This window comes from Buceros rhinoceros, unplaced genomic scaffold (assembly GCF_000710305.1).
Source record: "Buceros rhinoceros silvestris isolate BGI_N320 unplaced genomic scaffold, ASM71030v1 scaffold40204, whole genome shotgun sequence".
Taxonomy (NCBI): Eukaryota; Metazoa; Chordata; class Aves; order Bucerotiformes; family Bucerotidae; genus Buceros; species Buceros rhinoceros.
The window spans coordinates 2950-22889 of NW_010408317.1; the positions used below are offsets into that span (position 1 = coordinate 2950).

A 19940-nucleotide genomic window follows, 5' to 3' on the forward strand; every position below is an offset into this window, starting at 1 on the left:
AGACAGTAGAATTATTTATTCCTGAAGCCTTTTATAAGAAACAGAATTAATTGTGTTATTTTTCAGCACTGGGTAAGAGCCCAGTAGCCATACTCTGCCTCAGGTTGGTCTAACCTGTGTGAAGTGTGTGGGAGTTAGACAAACAAGTGCAATAAAGGATCATACAAATGTGCCTCCCAAGGATTCATTTCTTCTCCTGGGTGTATAATGTCAAGGAAAATTTTAAAAAGCCCTGACAGGAAGATGTAGGAAAAAGTGGTTTGGATAAAACTGGATTCAGATAAACTCTTGAGCTTTTAAAATGTTCAAGAGAGAAATTGCTGTGTTCATTGTTCTGTGGTTTTATCCATTGCCAGTGTTGGTACTGAAGTAATGTGAGAAGAGATTTTTTTCATAGTAGTACTTTTAACTCAAATGGATTTTTCACTTTCTGATTGTATATAAAAATCTGATCAAATTTGTGGGGTTTTTTTGTGTTTTGGTTTTTTTCCTGGTAAGCAAAATGTTTGTGGTTTCCAACCCCCAACCACTCCCAACAAATTTAATTACTCAGTTTCTATGTATTTTGTATTTGTTGTTGTTGAGTATATTTTTATATGATTCCTGTTAGCAGTAAAGCATAATATCTAAAATATTACATATGTCATAAATCACATGGAGATATGTACATAGGAGACAATAATAAGGCTGATATTTTAGTCTCTAACTTGTGATTCTCTTGACTTCCTGCTGCATGTTTTGCATTCATTTTTCGTTGATTATTGAAAGGAAATAATTAAGGTAGGCTGGTGGCTGCAGCATGCAAGAAAATGTCAAATTAAAAAATACAGGATGTGTGCCTTGAGATAGCAAGAAGCAGCAGGGTTAATGGATGCTAGTAACAGTTCTGGGATCAAAAAGCAATATAATCATTTCAGTGAAGGCCTCCACTTGAGTTAATTAGCCCTGTAAGAAGCTAAAACTTATCCAGTTCTTCTGTGCATAGCTGATGTGCTAAGTTGTGTTCACGTAATTGGAAGGAGGAATTTGTTTGTTCTCAACCCCTGGCCTTAGTAAACTTAGATGTATTTTTCTGCAATATTGTTGTATTTTCTAAAGATGTTCTAAACATCTAGCCTATATTTATTAGGAATGGTTATTCATAAACTTTCGTTGAGTACCTCAGAGATGAGAAATACAAAGTTAGGTTCTTCCCATCACAGATGAGGAAGGAGTTATATTTTGATTTTTAAGGGATTATGCTTAATAAAATTGAGATGTGAAATGCATGCCAGATCTTCCACGTGTGCACAAGCTTCATTGTCTAACATTTCCTTGTGCAGGCCTTTGTGAAGAGGCCTTACATATAAAATATACTGAGGACTGCAACTCTGATTGAAAGCCTGTTTTTTCCTTGCACCACCAAGAAAAGGAATAAATGATTCTTCATAGTGTAGTTAGACCATCAAGTAGAAATGGATGAACTGGTAGTTGCATGGTACATGGTCAAGGGACGTATTGCTGGTAGGTTCCTACCGTTCTTGCTCCATATGAATGCATGGTAGTTGCCTTTCAAGTATCTAGTAATAGTGTAATTCTTCAAATTAGTATGTAAAATTTGTGGACCCATAAACATGCATTCAAAATAGCTTAAAAAGAGAAAACTGTATTTAATATTGAGCTATGAATGGTGTGTTATATTTCCATCAAGAAAACTTATAAATTGAAATGTAAAATGAAAGAAGGTAATGCCATTGGTTGATGCTGTATTCAGAGAGCCAATTTAGTTTTGCGGAAACAATACCATTAGTATTAGCACTACTTCTGTTGTGTGATATGGCACCAGTCAAAGCCCTTATATGATACCTTGTCCTTTTTTCTCCCTTTCTTTGTTAATTATCTCTCCACAGTGCTGCATACCCAAGGTCCCATTGATGGCAGTCTGTATGCAAAAGTGAGAAAGAAGAGCTCTTCAGACATCAGCATCCCTGGTATTGCTCAAGTTGTTCCCATGACTGGCAGTCCTGATCACAGTGATCATACTTTGTCTGTCAGCAGTGATTCAGGACACTCAACAGCTTCCATCAGGACAGACAAGACTGAGGAGCGCCTTGTACCAGGAGTCAAACGGGGTCTGAGCCCACAAGAGAAGGCAGAACTGGACCAGTTACTTAGTGGCTTTGGACTGGAGGTTTCTGTCAACACCAAGGATATGACCGATGCTCGAAGCAAGTACAGTGAGACTCGCCACATAGTGCCAGCTCAAGTTCATGTGAACAAAGACACCAAACTGAAGGACAGGGAGACTGATATTCTGGATGATGAAATGCCTAATCATGACCTTCATAGTGTGGACAGCATTGGGACTTTGTCTTCCTCAGAAGGACAGCACTCTACCCACCTAGGGAATTTTAGTTGCCACAAGAGCAGTCAGAACTCACTTCTTTCAGATGGCTTTGGAAGTAACACTGGGGAAGAGCATCACAATGCTTTTGCCCCAGACCTGGGAATTGGTGTGGATCCTTTCTATGAGAGACCATTTGGAAGCACCGAGCCAAAGTCAACTCAGCAATTGCAACAGAACCCTTCTCTCTCACCCCAGCCTCAAGCCTATGACCCAAGTAACTACTCTACTCAGACCTGGGTACGCCAGCAACAGATGGTCACTGCTCACCAATATGGTCTTGCCACAGAGAATGAACTTAGGGTTGGCATTCATAACACTGTGGAAAATTTGGGCAGTGTTCAGAGCCAGTCCCGGATCCCGGACACCCCAACGCGTGGCTCCAGCAGCAGAGATGCTGTGCAGAGGGGGTTAGGAAGCATGCTAGGTGCTGCTGAAGCTGCAGATTGTGCCAGTGCTGAGAGTTTTAAGTCACGCCCAGTGCATCAGAGGGACACAAATGGCCTGGATCTAGAGCGAAACACAGGAGACTTGCCAGCTTCTCCAACTTTAGATATTGATCAGTCCATTGAACAACTGAACAGGTTGATCTTGGAGTTAGACCCTACATTTGAACCTATCCCAACCCGAATTAACACTCTCGCCAGGGACAGAAATCAAGTAAATGGCTTCACCAGCCTTGATTCAGACGTGGAAGGGCTTGGTAGGAGTCCTGGCTTCCATGACAAATTTGAGGTCACAAAAAGGAATCCCTCCCAATATGGTAAGCTGTTGTAATACTTTCTGAACACAATATTTTTCCTTGTCTGTCCTTAATATGGTACAGCACGACCTCAGGTCATGACTTAACAACTTTCAGGATATTTACTAAGGGATTATTCCTGATACCTTCTGTGTATATATATATATCTCTATATATCTGTATAACCATCCAAGAAATTATGGAATCTACCTGATGAGTGAGTTTTGCAGTTACTTGGTTTTTGCTTGAAAAAAGTACAATTCAGCAAATTTTTAGCTGGGTTAGATCATCAGTTGAGATTCTTTGCTGCTGTAATTGTAAGTAATAAAGGAGCAGAATTCCTAAAATTCCCGCATTGAAGCATTTTTAGAAGGCATCTCTAGCAAAATGACTTATGATTATATGCTTTTTGTTATGATTTTTTTTTATGATTTCCACTTAAAGTTGGAGAAAAAGCTCTGATAATTTTATGTTCAAGTTTAGTGTAATGCTGCTGGCAATAAATTTCTATGCAGTGTTTTCATAAATAATGTAATCTTTGCCAGCAAAATATTTTAAAACATACTAGTTCTGAAACTTTAATTTCTTTTTAAAAATTCAGAAGTCACAGTGCTTGCTTGTTATCTCTGGCTCTGATAGGATTGCAGAAATCAACTGGTGGAATTAAATACGCAACACTTGCTGACTATATTGCCTAAGCAATGCTACTAGAAGTAACAGCTTTGCAAAAGAATGAGTAATCTGTCTTTGTTTAAGTCCACTGGAACCTTTTATTGATGCTGGAGCTAAAATTTGTGACAAATAAGCTCTTCTATTTTGCTGTCAAGTTTGAAAATTCTGTATGCTCTAATTCCTCTGGCAGAATGTACCCCCTTTCCTTTTTTCCCTCCCTTCCCTCTTCCTCTGCTCCCACTTCCTACCTCCAGTCTTGGTGCAATGAGAGACTTCTTGTATTTCCAGGATTTGATTCAGTATCAGTCAACAAGGCAGCACATGTGTCTTTGGTCTCAGTGGACACAAATAACCTGTTTCAGCTCAAGCCCTGTTGGAATACGCCAAACCATTTGATAATGACTGTATGTAACTAACGTGTGGTTTCTGTTAATGTGCAGGCCTGTGAGAAGGCTGGTGATTTTTGTAGAGGAGGTGAAATCACAATTTTGTGTTTAGGATGTGTCAAGGGTTAGTTAAGGCTGGACTGGTCACTAGATGAATGACAGATGCTCTCTATTAACCCCTCTTCCTTCCCAAAAGAGAAAGAGAAGAAATGAGAGAGATTTAGAGATTGGAAAAGAAAATCAAAACTGCTTTAATGAAAATAACAACAATAAAATTAAATAAATACAAAAGCAGTATCAAACCCAACCCTCCTGATAGCAATTACTTCACTGTCCCCACTGATGCTTCGGGGCAGACACTGGAAGTCCCAGACTGGACTCAGAGGCAGAGAGGAGCTGGATTCAGGAACGCATGGATTGAAATCAAAGTCAGAATCGTCCTTGGACTGGCTGTTGAAGTAGAGAGCTTGACCCTCGTGATCCCTCAGCTTTATACTGAATATGACGTCTATGGAATGGAGCACCTTGTTGGTCAGTTTAGGGTCACCTGTCTTGTCTGCTCCTCCCCACAGGTCTACCCTTGTATGCAGCCTCTTACTGCACCAAGTTGGTACACAAAGTTTAGCAGTGGCCTTGGCCTTCATGAGAGCAAGTATAAGCAACAGCCTTTCTGCATACCAGTTCTTGGTAGTAACTGTAAACACCAAGCATTGTCGTTTTTAGAAGCAGACACTGTCTGCAAAAATATGCCATTAACTTTAGAAAGTGCAATAAGTTAGAAGGGACTGAGCTGAAAAGTAAAATCTCTAAACAGAATGAGTTCTGTTCCAACTCACATGAGGAGAAGAGGGTAACTGAGGTCTAAAGAAGTCCAGAAATCCACGATGCATATATGTGAGTTGCTTTTAGTAATTGTATGTCTTTTGTAGCTCTTACAGGATTAAATTAATTGATTTGTAATTCTCTTAATTTTTTCCAAATAATTAGCTAATGAACAAATTGAAAATGAGATTTTTCTAGCAGGAGAGAACTCTTTGGTATACAGTAATGCTATTGAAGGAGATAAAAGGGTTATTTAGAATAAACCACCTTTTACAGTTCTGTGTTTACAAATATGAATCTGAAAAGAGATTTTTGAATTTTTCTCACAGATTCTGGTCATCTCCCAAAGGAAGTAGGAGTCACTGTCAATTCCCTTCCGTTTTTTAAGTCGTGTAAAGCAGGTAAACTTCCTGCCCTAATAAAGATTGGTGAAAATACAAATCGTTGAAGTGAGTTCTGGAAAAGGGTTTGTTTTAAAGATAGTGTTGAATTTGGAATTAAATATGAATATACAGACAGGATTTGGAATCCTGGGTAATTTTGGGAAGGCAACAAGGCATAGTGTAAAGGACAAAAGAGTTTAGGAGTCAGAAAGCTCCTTCACTTGTTGCCATGTTCTTGCCTTTGGCAAAGCATTTCTCTATCCTTCATCAGTCTGAGCAAGGGAAAAGGAGGTTTACTTGTTTTTTCCATTTATTTTGAAAACCTGTGTATCAGAAATATTGAACATCTTCACAGGTTGTTTATATCATACTGAACTTCAAACGTAACCTTAGGCATACTGATTCCTAATCCACTTCCAATTCAATTCAGTAGAAAACCTCTTCAATGGATTTAATTAGACACAGAGTATAAGTCTGTGAAAGTGAGGTGATGAGCACAATTTGTATGCTGAAAGTGGTATGTAAGTGCTGTTTGCTATCAATAGGAACTCTGCTTCTCATACCAAATTTTTCCCCCGTACCATCTGCTCCAAAGCAACACTCGTGTTCCTGGTGAAATCACAGAATCACAGAGTGGTTGAGGTTGGGAAGGACCTCTGAAGATCATCTGGTCCATCTCCCCTGCTCAGACAGGGCCACCTTGCTCCGGTTGCCCAGGACCATGTCCAGATGCCTTTTGACTATCTCCTATCTACAACCACCTCTCTCAGCAACCTGTGCCAGTGTTCAGTCACCCTCACAGCAACAAAGTTGTTTCATGATGTTCAAAGACAATCTATCTCCTGTGCCCTTTGCCTCTGGTCCTGTCACTGGGCACCATGGAAGAGAACCTGCCTCCCTCTTCTTTACTGATGAAATCCCCAACACACTTTAACTAAGAATTTACAGGAGTAATGCCAGCCAGTATTTTGTAGACAGTTCTACACTCTACCGAATCATGACTACTTCTACATGGTGTTTTATTTCAGCATGTTTAGGCATACCCTGTTTGGCAAAAAAGCTAATTATTTAAGGGACTGTGAGGGAGTGAATCAACCGTTATTCTGGTCTCTAAGTCTTTTCTTAAATTTTTGCTTGGAGGAAGTACTTACTCCATTCACACTTCTACTATCCTGAAGTCAGATTCTGTTGAGTTCTCACAAAGCCTTTAATTGACATTAGAGACCTAAGGAGGGAGGTGGTGAGTAAAGCATTACTTTTGCATTTTTAGGGCCCAAAATAAATGAATGAACTGTATCTAGAGTTGAAGCACTGCAAGGAGCCTAACGTGTGGAATCCAGGATACAGGCTTGTGTTGACCTCCAGTTTTGGCTTACAACATTGACCTCATTCTAGTCATAGTGACTTAGGATATTTGTGTTTAGGAAAATTTCCTATAAAAGTTTGACCCTTAAAGTGCTTTCTCTTCATTTTACCTTCTACTTTTCAGGGCCTTATGCTGCATGTGCTGTTTAGGTATGTTAGCATGTGCTAGGCTTAGTAGTCTCTTTGAAACACAGAGCTGTGTTGGATACTATCAGCTGAAACCTGTTTGTGGTCTCTCCTTGCAGAAATGTACAGTTCATCAAATGTAGCAAAACTGAATGGGTGCTTTTCCTTTCCTTCAGCTCCATATTCAGTGGAGTGTGGGGAGGCATTATTGGTTTACATTTCTGGGGGTCTAAGCTAAAGCACCATCTTTTTCAAAAAATGGGTGGCTTCTTCTGGTAGAAGAGACAGAGTAGAAATAGTAAGAATTTAGATATTTTAATTTAGTCAGGGCCTTTAGGCAGATGAGTGCATTTGCGTGCCCAGAGTTTAAAGACCTCTGCTTGTGGTTAATGTGGGTAGCGTCTTGAGGAGTTTTCCTTTTTCAGTGATCACATGCCTTGCTCTTGAGTGATAAGCAGCAGTTTTAGGTGTGTGGTGAGTCCCTTGCCTGCCCTTTGAACCCTTTGAGAATGTTCATTGTGACAAACAGTGGAATTTTATGTTGTGTCTAATGTAATTGAAATGCAGCAGACTGCTCCCAAGAGAAGTGTCCTTATGCTGCTTCCATGATCCTTGAACATGCATTACCTCATTCATCTCTGCATCAGATCTGGTAACTCTGCAGTGGTTGGGTTTGTTGGATTAGTTTGTTAATATAATGGTTTGAAGATTTTTTCATGGGTTAGTTTCCTGTCAGATCAAAGAGTTAAACTTGCAATGTGGACAAGGTAATCACTAAACACCATGGTGTGAAGAGAGTGGCAAGGGTGCATGGCTTGGGGCGGGGTGAGGGGGGTGGGCATGCAGCGGCAGGCAGGCAAGCAGAATGGCCGTTTTAGCAGCCTTTAAAACAGATAGATTATCCTGAAACCACATACCTGTATCTTTGTCATAGAACCTCACCTGTAGGAACTTTACTGTGAGGAGCACAGTTATTCCATGTGTTACCAAACACCATTAGAAAATTATGATTAATACTAGAGCAGAGCTATGAGAAAGATGAATTTGGTATTTTAGAGTATTAGCTCCCAGGCTAGGATTGGAGATGTTAGGATTCACTGGTCATTTTCTGCACATGCTTCAGCACGTGATACTGGAGTAACACAAGAATAGCATTTAATTAAGCAAAAGATTTTTTTTTTTAAAAAGAAAATATTCCTTTGCATAGCTTTAGCACAATAATAATAGTGTTTTTAAATTTACTTTTATGTCAAGTGCTAAAATGTTCTATTTCTGACTTCTGCAAGTATCATTCAGTTTATACTAGTAAGAGCTTCTTTTTAAAACTACCTGTGGTTCCAAAGGTGAAACAATATGTGGTGTGCTACCATGTCTGCTTGAGACTAGGAAATCACCAGCACATACTGATTTTCCAAGTGCTGTAGAATTTATTTATTTACATATCTGGACTTGCCCTACTGCTGTGTACAGCATGGTGTTCATAGAACAAGGGAGAAAAGCAGTTTGAATGAATATTAAGAATGAAGAAGACCTGGAATGTTTTTTCCATGATGTATCATCTGATGTAAAGGGAGCATTCTAGCTGCAAGGAGAAATAGTGAATTGTGATGGTCAGATGGAAGCAACAGAAGTATAATTTCATGTCTCGTGTCAATCCAGATGATGGTCATAGCTCTGAGCATAAATCACAGATTTTCTGCTACATTCTTTCATCTCTGCATAGCACTTCAAATCCAGAAGTGTAGTCCAAACATCACTTTATTCTGCTAGGCAGATAAAGGAATACTGGAAAAATAACCTGCTGCTTGGAGAATCCCCTACCACCTCCCAAGCCTCAGACGTATGAGAAAATAGGTAGATATATTGAAATGGCAAAATTAGTCTATGTTGACTGTAAGTGGGGAAAAGAGCAGCAAACCTAAAGTTTGAGAAACAAGGAAATACTCTTTACAAACTCCTTTTTTTTCAAACATGGCTTGGCAGTTCACTTGTCTTTGGGAACCATAGGTATGCAGTATCTATGTGAAGAGTTACCATAGCTATGCAGTATCTGTAGAGAAAGTGGCCTTAGGGTATGCAGATCTGTCAAATGCTCTAGCGTTTCAGTGTACAAACCCAAGCTTTTAAAAAGTCTGTTGTCTTCATACTCCTACTGAGAATTAGTGCTTCTGTGCAAGAATTAGTAAATAACAAGAAATATCTTCTGTAGTCACTGAGATAAATGGCAAGTGTTAAGCAGTGTAAAAAAAAAAAATCAAACCCACAACGACAAAACAAAAATCAGATTAAAACCAGCTCATTGTGCTTGGTTAAAGTGAAAAGTCTATTCCTGCATGTGTGGGAACAAACTAATGTATAATGTCAAGGCAAGTTCCTCTTCAGACTTTAACTTTGCTTTCCCTCCACAGTACATGGCTGAAACATCAATTTAGGTGGACTCTGTTCCTCTACATTTGTACACACGTGCAGTAAAGCTGAAGTACTCAGCATACTTGTAGTGAAAAACTGTAAACATGTGCTCTACTAGAAAGAAAAGAAAACTTTATAATATAAACCAAAGAATCCCTTAATAATAATATGTTGTTGTTCATTGGCAGTTCATGGTATCAGAGCAAAGGCATACTGGATGTGTTTTACCTTACCTTGGAGTAGACTCAGAATTAGGATAAGCAAGAGATTCTCCAAGGCAATTCATTAGATGTTGAAACTACTGCAGCACAGGAGGTTTAACTGATAGTACAAAGAAATGCATGAAGATGTAGAAATAGCCACGGTTAAAGGATAACCAAAACACTTGTTCACTGATGAGTAGTGTTTGTTCTTACACAGCTTTTAGAGGGAGCTGTATATCCCATGACTTAAACAGTCCTTGGCCTAACAAGTGTATCAAGAAAATCAATTGGCCTGTGATTGAGGGAGTTGGCAGATCAGGGCTGAATGACTCTGAGTGAGGTTGAATGGGAAAATGAGGTATTCTAAGTGAACAGTAGCAAACAGTGCTGGTGATGAATAGAATCGTCATGATGAGTTGTATGTGTGTGCCTCACTTGAGGGTTGAATTACGAGAGGATGGTAGGGTTAGCTGCATGCATGTGCAGAAAATGTATGCCTTAAAAAGGCATGTGCATGTTTCCAGTGCCCTGCAAAGCTGGAAGAATGAGATTAAGAGTGAAATGTATGTGTGTCAGGTAGATGTACATTATGGTGTCTTCATACCTCTCTTTGCTTGTGTGTTTCTGCACTGATTGACAGAAAGGCAGCTACCTCTCCTTTCACACTTCTTCCTAGAGGTTTCTATACACATGTAGTCTTGACATAGGTTAACATGGCACAAAATACTGACTGCCCATGTAGCAGAGTTCTGGGTTCTGTCTGAAATGATTAAGCATTCAATGTTTTTGAGAATAGGAAGACAGTGATCCTTGAATTTCTTTCTGCTAGAGTGTGTCTTTATGAACCATGTAGAACAGTGGCTGATAACCTCTTTTCTCCTCCAAGGCTATGCGTGTTGCTTATCAGAGGTGAATCTGTGCTCTGCATATTAAGATTTTTCCAATTTTTTGCTTTTACATAAGCTGAGTTACATGGAAATGAGTTTCTGATAGTAGATGAAGCTGCCATTTAGTAGTAACACAGTGCTGCAGCAGTTAATTTTAAATAATAAAAACGTTTGTAGCCTGTGGAAATTTTGATACCTATGTAAAGCTTTTCTCTAAAGCCTTATGTTCCCCCTTCACTTAACTCTATGTATATTCTTTCATGCCTAGTAACACATCACCCTAGTCTACTGTTAAAGATCATTTGTAAGACTTATTTCCTTGAACCAGCCGTCTTTATCACAAAGTTTATGCTTACTGGATGGAGAAAGCAAGCTATAACAATGTTTTACTTCTACCTAGAAAATGGTAAAAGCAAGAATCTGTTAAAAAAGAGAGAACATAAAGTATTTTACACATTTTCAGTAAAACCTACCTGACCCATGTCTCATCCCCACCTCTTACCTCTTGAAATGTTACAATTTGAGTCTTTAGAAGAACGTTAGAAGCAGTTGAAGAATTATGTGATCAAACCAAGGCAAATGCACATGAACACATGCATTCAACATTTGGGGACAGCCCCTTTCCATTGCCAAGACCAAGAGATGCATGTCTATCTAAATTAGCCAGCATGAGGAAGAGAGGAACTATATTTTCCGAAAGGTTGAAATTATATTGTTGCTTTCAGCTAATTCTAATTCTTCTTCATGCATGAGATACTGTGTTTGAAAATACCATCTTAAAACATCCTTAGGTCACCTAATGTGGAGAGGACAACACAGATATATGGTTCACAGAGCTTCACATTTTGTGGGGAGTTTATATAGTTTATCAGCTTAGTAAAGAACTGGTCATTAAACAAAGACATCTTTCCTCTCTCCCTCAAAAAAATCCCAATATGGAAAATGAATAAAAATAAGGTGGCTAAATATCTGATTACAGGTGTCTGTAACATCTTCAGAGATATTCCTCTATTGAAAATAAATCTTTGAAGATGGTTCAAATTATCATTAATCATAAAGTATCATAAATCATGCTACACTGTATCTGCAGATGGAGGAGAGGGGAAGAAATCCTTTTTGCATATTTTATTAAATAATTTTTTAAAAGCATTGAACTGTTCCAGATGTTTCCATTTGCTCTGTGATATTCTGGAGGAAAGCAAACCCAGTCCATCTGAAATAAGTTGTGAAGTAATAGGAGGACAAAGCTTGTTGACCAATTCCTCATGTACCTTATTTGCATGTACTAACAGTATACTACGAGCCCTGTGTAGTTTTCACAACAGAGGAAGATTTTGGTATCTGACTTGGAGTTAATTTTACAGTGGTTAACAGTAAACTTAAATGGAGTTTTTTAGCTAAACTAAAGTTTAAAACTGATGTTTTAAGTTAAAAATGAAGTTTTAACTAAATATTTTAAACTAAATATACTTTAATTAGTTTTTAAACTAAAGTTAAAAATGGAAATTTAGTTACGTTTAGCAGCACGGTAATTTTTAATTTAATCTATGTCATATACTTATTCTGCAGATTTCTATCAATCCTATAGCTTTCAGGATGTGGGCCTACGTGACATGGTCCCTATGACATCTCTGTACAGGTTTGGAGATACCAGCTTGGATTTTGCAACAGGCTTGCTGCTCCTGCATGGCACAGTGTAAAATGGGCTAAGAAACTAAAGACCAGACCTAAGAAACTAATGGCCAGACCTGCAGAGCTGCTGTGTCCTACATGAATGGGTTTAATAGCTTACTTGGATTTGGGGTAAAGTTTAGACCTTTTTCATTTGCTTGTTAGGCTGATTATAAGGAATTTGGACTCCTAGCCTACTACCCATTTTAGACAGCAGAAAAAATTACAATTTTCTTGTCAATCATTCCTAAACAAGTAGTATTTTTTAAGAGTAGAGATTTTTCTAGCTGCAGTAGCACTTCTTACTGCATTTTGGAAAGGTACTGGTGCTGTAAGATATCACAGACAGCGCAGTTGGCTTTTGTTCTGATTAATCCCTCTGAAACAGTGTTCCTGTAGAGCTGTGAATCTGAAAAATTGAGGAAGATACTCTGTTAGTACTTACATTAAAAATCCATAATTTTGTTTCAGCTGGGTAAATATTTGCTTGCCTTTTTTCCACCACAGCATTTAGCTCAAGTTTTCTCTTGCTGTCTTTGAAGATGTTGTTTTTTCTTTCAATTTGTAACAGTGGTTGCAAAGCTGATTCTAAATTCTTAAAATAGATTTGCTTTAGTTTAAGCATAAAGCTGTCTTTAAAGCTTGATCATTAAATGCTTTCTCAAAAATCTAGAACTTTGTAGAAGATAAATGGTGCCAGAGAAGAAGTAATTTTTGATTTCTATAATATTGTGTAACATTTTTTAGTATGTGGGTCAGGCCCTGAAGGCTCCTCTGTTACAAGTTAACTTCCGGACTTTTTTTTTCCTTGATGAATTGTTAAGCCTTCTGTTGTATTGAATCCCCATATTTCACAGTAATGGGTAGTGAGAATTATGCAGGTCTTTTTGAACTGCTGTATAGGCAGTGACATCTGGAATTTCTGCAATGCTAACATAATTCTCTCCAGAGTCTTATTTCAGCCTTCATGACTATGCTGAGGTCTGTGAAAGGGACACTGGAAAAACAGCTTTGTGAGTGTTTTCACTCTACCTTCCTCAAGAGAACTCTTGAGTTTCATCGATCTGTGAGTTGAACTGGTAGACCCTCTCTCATTTTCATGCTAACTTTTCACACACATTGAAGCTATGGTGAGAAGCTCACTTGAAGTGCATCTGCTTTGTGTGTTCCTCTATATGCTCCTCTGTGTGTGACATGCTTGTGCACAGCAACAATTTCCAAATCGTTTGTCTGCAGAGTATGTTATTTGTTGTGAGTATTATGTTTTTAATTACAGTATCCATTAAGTTGTGTTGGTTTTTTGGTTGATTGATTGATTAAACATACATCCTAGTAAGTCGTCTTTTTATTTCTTCAAACCACATGTGGTTTCTTAAGCCATGTCCATATGGCTTGTGTACGTGCTTGTCAGATTTTCTGAAATTTATAGATGTTACCTTTTGTCTCTTGTGAAAGGGATAATGATGAAATGAATTCAATATTCCAGAAATCCTGCTGGGGAATAAATGAGGTTATCTAAGTGAGATGCTATTTGTGAAATAATAGTTAACATGGATTATCTAAAGAAGGTGATCTCAACTGTTACTCAGGTGTTGATGGTTTAAGTGGTTAAAATCAGTCTTACAAGTTCTGGCATTTATATTTTAATGCTATAACAATCCACTATGTTTGCAATCTGTTGGGTAATTTAAGCACAAACTTTTAAGATTACTACCTTGTAAAAGCTCAATAATCAATTTCTTCCATTTTGATAGCAGTATTTCTTGCTTTCCAGATTTTCAGTATGATAGAATTATTTAAACTTGTTAACGCCAGTATGAAATTTCAGTTAATAGTATTAGGTTCAAATCTTGATACCAATTTTTGATTTAGAAAAACAAAGCATCATCTATATGCAGGCTTTTATCACCCATTTAGTTATAAAATTACAAATAAAATCTAGCAATCTAACACATTTTCATTAAGTATGAAGCTCATGTAAATCTTCGATAATTTTCAAAAGATTCTAAATGAAAACATGTTTGGTCTAAATTACTGGCTCCAGTTTGAAGTTAATTCTTGGTGATTTGACATCATCTGGCATTGTCTAAACTGCTCTGCAGTTGATTGAAGTTGATTGAAGGCAGTAATAAGGTCATTATCCCACTGTATTTAGCATTGGTATGGCCTCACCTTGAGTGTTGTGTGCAGTTCTGGAACCCACAATTTAAAAAGAATGTTAAGGTCCTTGAATGTATCCAGAGGAGGGCAACAAAGCTGGTGAAGGATCTGGCAGAAATGTCCTCTGAGGAGCAGTTGAGAGGTCTGGTTTTGTCTAGTTTGGAGAGAAGGAGGCTGAGAGGCAACCTCATTGTTCTCCAGAGCTTCCTGAGGAAGGGAAATGGAAATGGAGTGCTAATCTCTTCTCCCTGTTATCCGGTGCTAAGACACATGGGAATGGTTCAAAGCTGTGTCTGTCAGGGGAAGTTCAGACTTCTTCAGGAAGCTTGTCTTGCTGAGAGGGTGGACAAACCATGGAATAGGCTTCCTAGGGGGAAGTGCCCCATGCCTCTTGGTGTTCAAGAGGCATTTGGGCAATGCCCTTGATAACATTGTTTTAGCTTTTGGTCAGTTCTGAAGTGGTCTGGCACTTGGACTAGATGATCATCGTAGGTAACTGAAAATATGTAACTGAAATATTCTATTCTGTCCAACTCTATTCCATTCCAATTCCTTAATACTAAAGGAGAACAAATTATTATTACCTTGATAATTTGAAGTACTGTGGAGCCTGTGGGTTATTTAAAGGATAACTGCGAAATACAGTTTTTACTTACTTGTAGTGATAACCAGGATAACATGTGAATCTAGAGACTCTAAGCATTTTTATCCTGTTGTGATTCAGTGTATCCTTTTGCTCTCCTCAGACCGATTTGAATAATTTTATTTATAGGGTTTATGTAAGTCTTTTCTGTAACACGTAGCATTTGTTTAAAGAACAAACAAAAAAACCTCTATCAAGGAATCTAATGCAGAGGAATAGAGGGGCAGTTGAGTGGCCTGAAGAAATATTCAGATCTTTAAAGATGACTGCACCTCTTCATGCATAAAGTCATCATCATCATCATAATGGCTTGGCTTCGCAGACGAAGATTTGGGAAGGGCTTTACCCATGCTTACTGCAAGCGCGCTGATGGCTGAAAAGGCCAATGCAGGATAGCAAAGTCATTATGCGATTTAAAGCCCCTTATAGAAGGGTAAACAACAAGATGTAGAAACTTTCATATTTCTTATGAACTTTATTTTACAATTATCCAGTTGGACTGTAATGTACACAGTTGATTGTGATACAAACTAGGTAGAAGTTAAGGGAGCGTCTTTGATGAACTATGCTGGGTTGCAGGCAAGACCAATAGTTCTAGTTTATGAATGATGAAGACTTCCATAATGGGCAGAAGGGCTATCGGTCCGGCTTGATTTTCCACCTTCACAAGAAAAGTTCTTCACGTTCTTCTCCTACCACATATTCTATGCTTCCCCACTCTCACATAAAGCTGGTTTTGAGGCTAGCCTACAAGCCCTGTGAATCAAGTGAAAACATGTAAGCATCATCATACTTCTTGTTGTGGTGACTGAAAGTAAATGTGGACCTTTTTAATGGTGTGCCTCATGCACTCAGTAAATAGGAATGTGAAAAATTAACATGATAGTTCTGGAAATCTAGCTGGGACGACTGCTACTATACGAGATAGAGTACTGTTGTTGATGTGCCACTGCAGACAAGATTTTACTTAGTGTTGTTTTCTTTTTTAATAATTATAAATACATCTCAATAGTACTTCAGGAAAGCTGAGCAACTAAAGAAACAAAACTAAAGAAACCAAAGATTAACCTTTAATGACTGGCTGTGCTTCTGTCAGCTGTAACATGGGCATGGTGGTAGCCATCTGACAAGACAAATGCCTGATGCTGTTGGGATGCCAATCGGTTGGATTGTTATTATTTGTTCTTCAGGAAAACCAAAATTATTTTTGTAGTTCACAAGGGAAGAGAGAAATGAGAGTATGCAAAATGCTGTCAAAGAAATATGTGCTCCTAGGATATTTATGAAGCTCTGCCAAAATTTTAAGCTAAACTATAAGAAAATGAATGATGTGACTTCTAGAAAGTCTTGGCTCCTGACACTTTACACTGTAAAAGACACCTTTTACATTAATAACTCTAAGCATCTGTACATTGAGGCAGCCCTTAAGTATAGTAAAAGTCATATTTTGCTGACTTCACTTAATTTTAGTCTCTTAGATTCAAGTTACTTGCTTTAAGCTGATTGAAATGTATCAAGTCAACTTCTACCTCTGCTGCCCAACATCCACCGGGAATTTGATACATAAGACACTTCCAGTCTATTTAAGGAAAATGTCCAGTTTCCCCGAGATACCTGTTTGCAACTTTCTGAGGACTGTACTAACATCATAGAAATTACAGGCTTCATGATTGTATGAATATCATTAACGATTAAGCCTTCTCAGTAGCATGAGAAGTAAAATCTGTGCTAAATTTTAATGTCTGTTTAGACCCACCTAAAGGTAGGCATTCTCTCTCACAAAGTAGTCTATGTGGCTGTTAGGTAGGAGAAGGACATTCAGAAAGAAACTACCTGTACCTTAATAACTTGTTTACAAATGGAGTGAGACTCTCATGTACTGTTCCTGGCTCCCACTGCCTCCTGTAGAGGAGACTGGTGGGTCTGGAAGTGCTGGTCTTGGATGATCTCTTCAAAGGCTGAGATTCTGCACAGTTATTCCCACTCATCTTCCTTTATAGAAATTACAAATAAAAAAAAAAGAATTTCAATGCAAAATGTAAATTCTGGAGTAGTATGAATTCTGTCTACATTCCTGTCTTCAATTTAAGTAGAAATCTTCATGACTTCTTAGCATCACTTAGGATTTGTGGAATGTATTTGTGACATCATGTCCTTTTCTGGCTTTGAAGATCTTCTTTGATGCATCTAGTTTGCTCACAGTGTCTTCAGAAGATACTCTTTCCACCTGAAAGACCACACCTGAAGTTTCTAATCAGGGGAAAAAGGGTTAAATAAGTGTTTAAAAAATGGGTGCTTAGGAAGTATTTTCCAAGCTGTATTAGAAAAACAGAATCTCAGTTGTGTCTTTTCCAAGGTTTATTGCTAGGTTTGTTTATGTTGACTCAGTAAAACAAATAACTGGCTAAATTTGGACCCTGAAATTTAGCCCTGTTGGTGGAATTTTCAAAAGTTACTAGCAGGGTTTAATTTATTTATTGGCTTCAGCAGTAGTTACTGTCACACTGGCTTTGATGGTAGCAGAGCTGGATTTTTGAAAGTGTCTTATTCTGTAGTTTTACGAGAGATTCAGGTCAGGACATGGATTATGCGTGGAAGGTGTACAATATTGTTTTTCTCTACCAAAGTGGCTGGTTCAGCCCTCCTGCTTTTTTAGATGAAGGGCACGCTTTGGACTCCTGCTGTTATAGCTCCATGATCAGGGTGTGTAGGAAATGTGCTTAATCAACATGCACTTATAGTTGGAAACGACAGTAAGAGTTTGAGTGATACAAAGCAATGAAAACAAGTTATTTTAGAAATCCTCGGCTCTTTTAAGAGAAACAGCTGATTCCTAAAGATCTTTTTGCTTATATAGACAATAAAAACTCTCAGAAGAGTATCTGAAAAGTTGCTATGCATATGGTTATTCTTGTACTGTCCTGTGACTATACAGTGAGGACTACTGTGTGATCCTTATTGATAAATTTTTCTTACAAAGAAGGGTGGAAGGATATTCTGAAAGTGCCTGTTGTTGGGAGTGGATGACTAAGTATAAAGTCCTGCCAAGTCAGAAAGCTGTATCTAATGATACTTTCTTAATAGTGACTTTGGAAACAATGCTGCTTTTATGCCCTTGAATATCCTGGATTGTCCTGTTGGCTCAGCTTGCTCTCATGCTCCATTCTTCAGACTCCAAAAGGTTCCAGCTCCTGTGTGTAACTGATACCTAATTTTTGTGATCGTGATTGTGATGTGTGCACAAAAGATATACAGTGAGCTGGGTTTATAAGAGCCAGTGTCTGTGTTAGCTAAAAAGAAGCTGTTTTCCCAGAAAACGGAGTCCTGGAAAGCAGCAATACTGAGAGCTGCTGTGTGATCGGGATGGATAAAGAGGTTTCTCATTTGGCTGCCCGTAGCGGCCCCTGCTGGCAGGCTCTACCGGTGGCGCTGGGAGTAACATCTTCCCAAAACGAGAATCAGCAGAAATAAACTGCTTCACTCCTCTGGAACTAGGTGTGCAGATATATTCCAACTGTGTCAGCAAGGCTAACTACAACTGATTTTTATACACCACCCCCCGTGTGGTTTTGTAAAGAATTTGGGAAACCAGTTATTTCATGAGCATTCTTGAACAGAATTACTGAAGGCACAATAATGAAGTTTGTTTTAACAGCTCTAACTGAAAAAAAAAATTAGTTTATTAATCAGTTTACCTATTTGTTTTCAGCAACAGGTATGCAAGATGACAGTGCAACAGGGGGAAGAATCAGAAAGTTAAGTGTTGGGCAATATGACAATGACATCCCTGGGCAGCTATCGTGTAGCAGGTTTGGATGGATAAAGTCTCCCACTACTGACCAGGCTGTAAATCCAGGATCACTGATTCCTGTAGGGGAGACCAAGGAGGTAAACGATGAAGAATTTTCCAAGAAATATTTATTGAAGCAAATGGCCATAGGGAGTCCCGTGTTCGTGTTCAGTGTCCAAAAATCAATGTGAAGCAATTGGACAGTTGCATCATGGCAATAAGAACAAATGACTGCAGTTATCTCAGAAATGCAATTCAGTTTTTAAGGATGTCCTGCTCTTGTCCTCTCTGTGTTTGTATGTTTTCAGTGTTACAAGATTACTTTGCTGGAACAGTGGGTCAGATTATATGAAACCTTCTAGAATCTGGTGAAGAATGTCCCACTGTGTTGTAGAGTTAAGTGGGAATTTTCACACTGTAATTTTGCTTTTTTATGCCCTTCCTAGATGGCTGTTGCACGCTACGAAGATGAAGTAGATGGGGGAATCTTCTCCCCAACAAAAAATGGAAATGAAGCTGTTCCATCCACATCAGCTTTTTCCCTGTCACCAGAGACATCATATGGTAAGAAAACGTCTGTCTCTATTTATTCATTTCAATAGCACTATCAACCTTTTAGATGTTACTGAAGAGGAATTGTACTTTTCCTTCCCTCCTAGTGAAAACACCTCCACTATACCATCCACGGATTCCCTCCGGCCAGAAGGTTAGCAGCCCGTCTGACCTGTACAGAACCAGTCCTGGTAAGGTACCCCTACTTCTTAAATAATTTGAAACTGAACAATATATGAAGGCAACTAACACAAGAGTGGTTACTCCTTTATAAATAGGACATACACCTGTGAATTTAGACATGTGCAAGTCATAGAATTTAGGAGTACTAATTTAATCATATAAAAAAGAAGTAAACCATAAAGAATTATCCAAGATATTGCTTTTAATTGCCAACAGAGAGTCTCGTGTTCAGTGTCCAAAATCAGTGTGGAGCAATTAGGCAGTTGCGTCATGGCAATAAGAGGAAATGCAGTGTTTAAGGGTATCATGCTCTTGTTCTCTGTATGTGTTTGTGTAGTTTCAATGTTCCATGATTTCACTGCTTATATTTGATAATATCAAAATAGTACTGTCAGGTGACTTGGATTCTTTGTGACTTTTAGTAGGTTTTTAGTCTCCATCAATGGAAAGAGGGTCATACCCATGTTGCCATCTTTTCAGGCAAGTGAAGCTGACGATAGAGCTTGGCAGTAGCTATGCTCAAGTGAAGAAGTTCCTTAATCAAAGGAAAGGAGGTTTTTTGG

The 19940-nt window shown here is 38.4% G+C and overlaps 1 protein-coding gene across 1 annotated transcript; it reads left to right on the forward strand.

Moving 5' to 3' along the window:
- Window positions 1-1454: 1454 nt before the first annotated feature.
- On the forward strand, window positions 1455-19385 carry LOC104492296 (tensin-3-like; the record flags this gene model as incomplete). The annotated part of the gene is made up of 5 exons (XM_010134832.1): window positions 1455-1503; window positions 1890-3146; window positions 18562-18740; window positions 19089-19206; window positions 19302-19385. Coding segments are annotated over exons 1-5 (1687 nt in total), but the record flags the coding sequence as incomplete, so codon positions are not given.
- Window positions 19386-19940: the final 555 nt, after the last annotated feature.